The sequence below is a fragment of the Euprymna scolopes genome, chromosome 7 (assembly GCF_053919585.1).
Source record: "Euprymna scolopes isolate OS-2025 chromosome 7, ASM5391958v1, whole genome shotgun sequence".
Lineage (NCBI taxonomy): Eukaryota > Metazoa > Mollusca > Cephalopoda > Sepiida > Sepiolidae > Euprymna > Euprymna scolopes.
In genome coordinates this window covers 138,415,121-138,418,758 of record NC_136488.1, presented here as the reverse complement: position 1 = coordinate 138,418,758, position 3,638 = coordinate 138,415,121, and the positions used below count along the sequence as shown (strand labels likewise).

Sequence of the window (3,638 nt, the reverse complement as noted above, 5' to 3'; positions counted from 1 at the left end):
GCTTCTTTCTTAGAACTGCACACCTGTGGAACTCTGTTCCGTCTGCCTGCTTCCCACCTGACTACAACTTGGATGTCTTCAAGTCCAACGTTAACAAATTCCTAATGAACCGCCCCCTTAAGTAAACACTTCATCAAATCTCCACACTAACGTACTGTACTTGCAATAACCCCTTATTCCTGAGTGGCTCCCGGGCCTTGATAAGTGATGACCACCGTGTAAAAAAAAACAAAAAAAATGAATGAGGCTCTGGGAGTCAAAGAAAAGAATGACCATTGCCTTCTTTTTTTGACCTGCTCATCTCTGCCTTCTTAGGCCTGGGAGAGGATGGGTGCTTCCACTGGGCACTGACGTTTGCTCTCAGGGTCGTATGTGAAGACCCAACTCTTATCGCAAGTCACTAACTGATTCAGAAAACCTGAATCAGCCTCTATCATTTCAAGAATGTCAGTATAGCATTCCACACGAAACTGCTTCTGGTCGTCGGAGAGGATTTTTGGCACGAACTTGGCACAGATTTTGTGGAGATCCAGATCTTCGGTTATAACTGTCTGCAACATGCCAATATTAATACCAACAGCTTCTGATATAATCCTCACAGTTATCCAACGGTCTTCCGTCACTAATCTTCGCACTTCCTCAATGTTTTCCTCCTTGCGAGCACTGTTTAGTGCTTCAGATCTGGGTTCATCCTGTCCTTCAGAAAATCTGTTAAACCACCGATAGAAACCTGCTTGACTCATCTGTTCATCCCCATAGGCATCCTTTAACATTCTATAAGCTTTTTGTTTGTTTGTTTTGTTTTGTTTTTTGTTGTTTTTTTTTTTAAGTTTAACACAAAATTTGATGGCATAACGTTGTTCCTTGTTTCCCTGCATCTTGTCAAGAGTTCACAAATTGGCAAACCTTGTCAGACTGGTCCCAAAACGAACACCGCTGTGCCCAAACCTACAATGAGAGGAAGTTGTCAGTAAATCATTTTGTAGATTATATATTATTCACCATAAAGTAGTAGTTTTATCAAATCACACTTAATGTCTCCCCTGACATTTTACCATTACATATTGAGCATACCTCGTATCTACATCTGAATTTTCAGAATGCGAGATGATATAATTATTTCCACAGCCTCACTTTCCATCCGGGTTTTGTGGGTCCATTTTTTCCCCCTCTCTTTTTTTTTCTATATTAAACTTCATACTTACTGTCTTGGCACTTGCATAACTTAAATTGTTTAGGCCTGTAATAATATCTGTTGGAATGTATGTGAGGAGTTTGTTTAATTTCTCTGTTTCAGCTTTTAATTTATTCCACTGTTTATTCCTTAAGGATGAGAGCTTTGTTTTTTCCTCGTTCATACGTTGTCTGATGTGTTCTACTTCAGCTACTTCATTTTCGTTAAGTTCTGCTGCTTCATAGGTCTCGTCCGACATGTTTCTTGTGTCCGAATTTTGCAGGTTTTCTGCATCTGGAGTTTCTATGTTTGGGACTTCAGCAACGGAGTGTTTTTTGGTTTGTTCTGTAATTTGTTTTTTGTTGTATTTCATTCAGTTCTAAATTTGAAAGCCAACCAACTTCTTTCTTAGAACTGTTCGCCTGTGGAACTCTGTTCCGCTTGCCTGTTTCCCTCCCGACTTCAACCTGGATGTCTTCAAGTCCAACACAAACAAATTCTTGATGAACCGCCCCCTTAAGTAATGACACCTTATCAATTCTCCAATAATATTGCAACACTATCCCATTGATTACTATATATACAATAACCCTTATCCCCGAGTGGCCATTGGGCCTTGATAAGTGGTGAACTCCATGTAAAAAAAAAAAAAGAATAACTTTCGCTTGTACATTTTTTTGTTGTTTTGACGTATGGTAGTCACTGGACATATCCCACAATTCTTTCATTTGTTTGCGATACGCTCGGTCTTTGGGTGACTTCTGTAATAGCATTCTATTACCAGTCTATTCTCTTTTGTTGCCCATTTCTTCCTTCGGATTTTTGGTTTATGTTCGTTAATTTAGTTCTCCTGTGTTTTATCTGTATTGTTTTTTGGTACCTGTCATTAGAGGGGATAGTTACGTGTTCTGTGTCGGTGATATCGTTGTTTCTGAAATTACAAGAGGAGCCAACATTCGTAGGATGATGACCATGCTGGCCACCGAGGGAGTACATGACACCCAGATATTTCTTCTGGGTCTCATATTGCGTATTATTTGTGAGATGCATATTTCATGGTGTGGTATTTGTGGCAACAACAAGCCCCGAATTGTTTTACCTGTGGTTCTGTCACAGGGACAGTGTTTACACCTCACGTAGATGCGAAGCATTGTGTACGATCACACGTACATAAAGAACATGAACAGACGGTACAAATACAAAAAACGGTACAAATATAAAGAACATGAACAGCCGGTACAAATAAAAAGAACGATAAAAATACAAAGAACATGAACAGACGGTACAAATAAAAAGAACGGTACAAATATAAAGAACATGAACAGACGGTACAAATACAAAGAACGATACAAATACAAAGAACATGAACAGACGGTACAAATAAAAATAACGGTACAAATATAAAGAACATGAACAGATGGTACAAATACAAAAAACGGTACAAATATAAAGAGGATGAACAGACGGTACAAATACAAAGAACGATACAAATACAAAGAACATGAACAGACGGTACAAATACAAAGAACGGTACAAATATAAAGAGGATGAACAGACGGTACAAATACAAAGAACGATACAAATACAAAGAACATGAACAGACGGTACAAATACAAAAAACGGTACAAATACAAAGAACCTGAACAGACGGTACAAATAAAAAGAACGGTACAAATATAAAGAACATGAACAGACGGTACAAATACAAAGAACGGTACAAATATAAAGAGGATGAACAGACGGTACAAATACAAAGAACGATACAAATACAAAGAACATGAACAGACGGTACAAATACAAAGAACGATACAAATACAAAGAACATTAACAGACGGTACAAATACCAAGAACGGTACAATTACAAAGAACATGAACAGACGATACAACTACAAAGAACGGTACAAATACAAAGAACATGAACAGACGGCAAAAATACAAAGAACGGTACAAATATAAAGAACATGAACAGACGGTACAAATACAAAGAACGATACAAATACAAATAACATGAACAGACGGTACAAATACAAAGAACGATACAAATACAAAGAACATTAACAGACGGTACAAATACAAAGAACGGTACAAATACAAAGAACATGAACAGACGGTACAAATACAAAGAACGGTACAAATACAAAGAACATGAACAGACGGTACAAATACAAAGAACGGTACAAATATAAAGAGGATGAACAGACGGTACAAATACAAAGAACGATACAAATACAAAGAACATGAACAGACGGTACAAATACAAAGAACGGTACAAATATAAAGAGGATGAACAGACGGTACAAATACAAAGAATGATACAAATACAAAGAACATGAACAGACGGTACAAATACAAAAAACGGTACAAATACAAAGAACATGAACAGACGGTACAAATAAAAAGAACGGTACAAATATAAAGAACATGAACAGACGGTACAAATACAAAGAACGGTACAAATATAAAG

General features: G+C 37.2%; 1 protein-coding gene across 1 annotated transcript; it reads right to left on the bottom strand.

Moving 5' to 3' along the window:
* Positions 1-311: 311 nt before the first annotated feature.
* Positions 312-773, bottom strand: LOC145280359 (protein GVQW3-like). Its single transcript, XM_080132129.1, has one exon. The coding sequence runs from the start codon at positions 771-773 to the stop codon at positions 312-314; it is 462 nt and encodes a 153-aa protein (XP_079988255.1).
* Between the last annotated feature and the right edge of the window lie 2,865 nt (positions 774-3,638).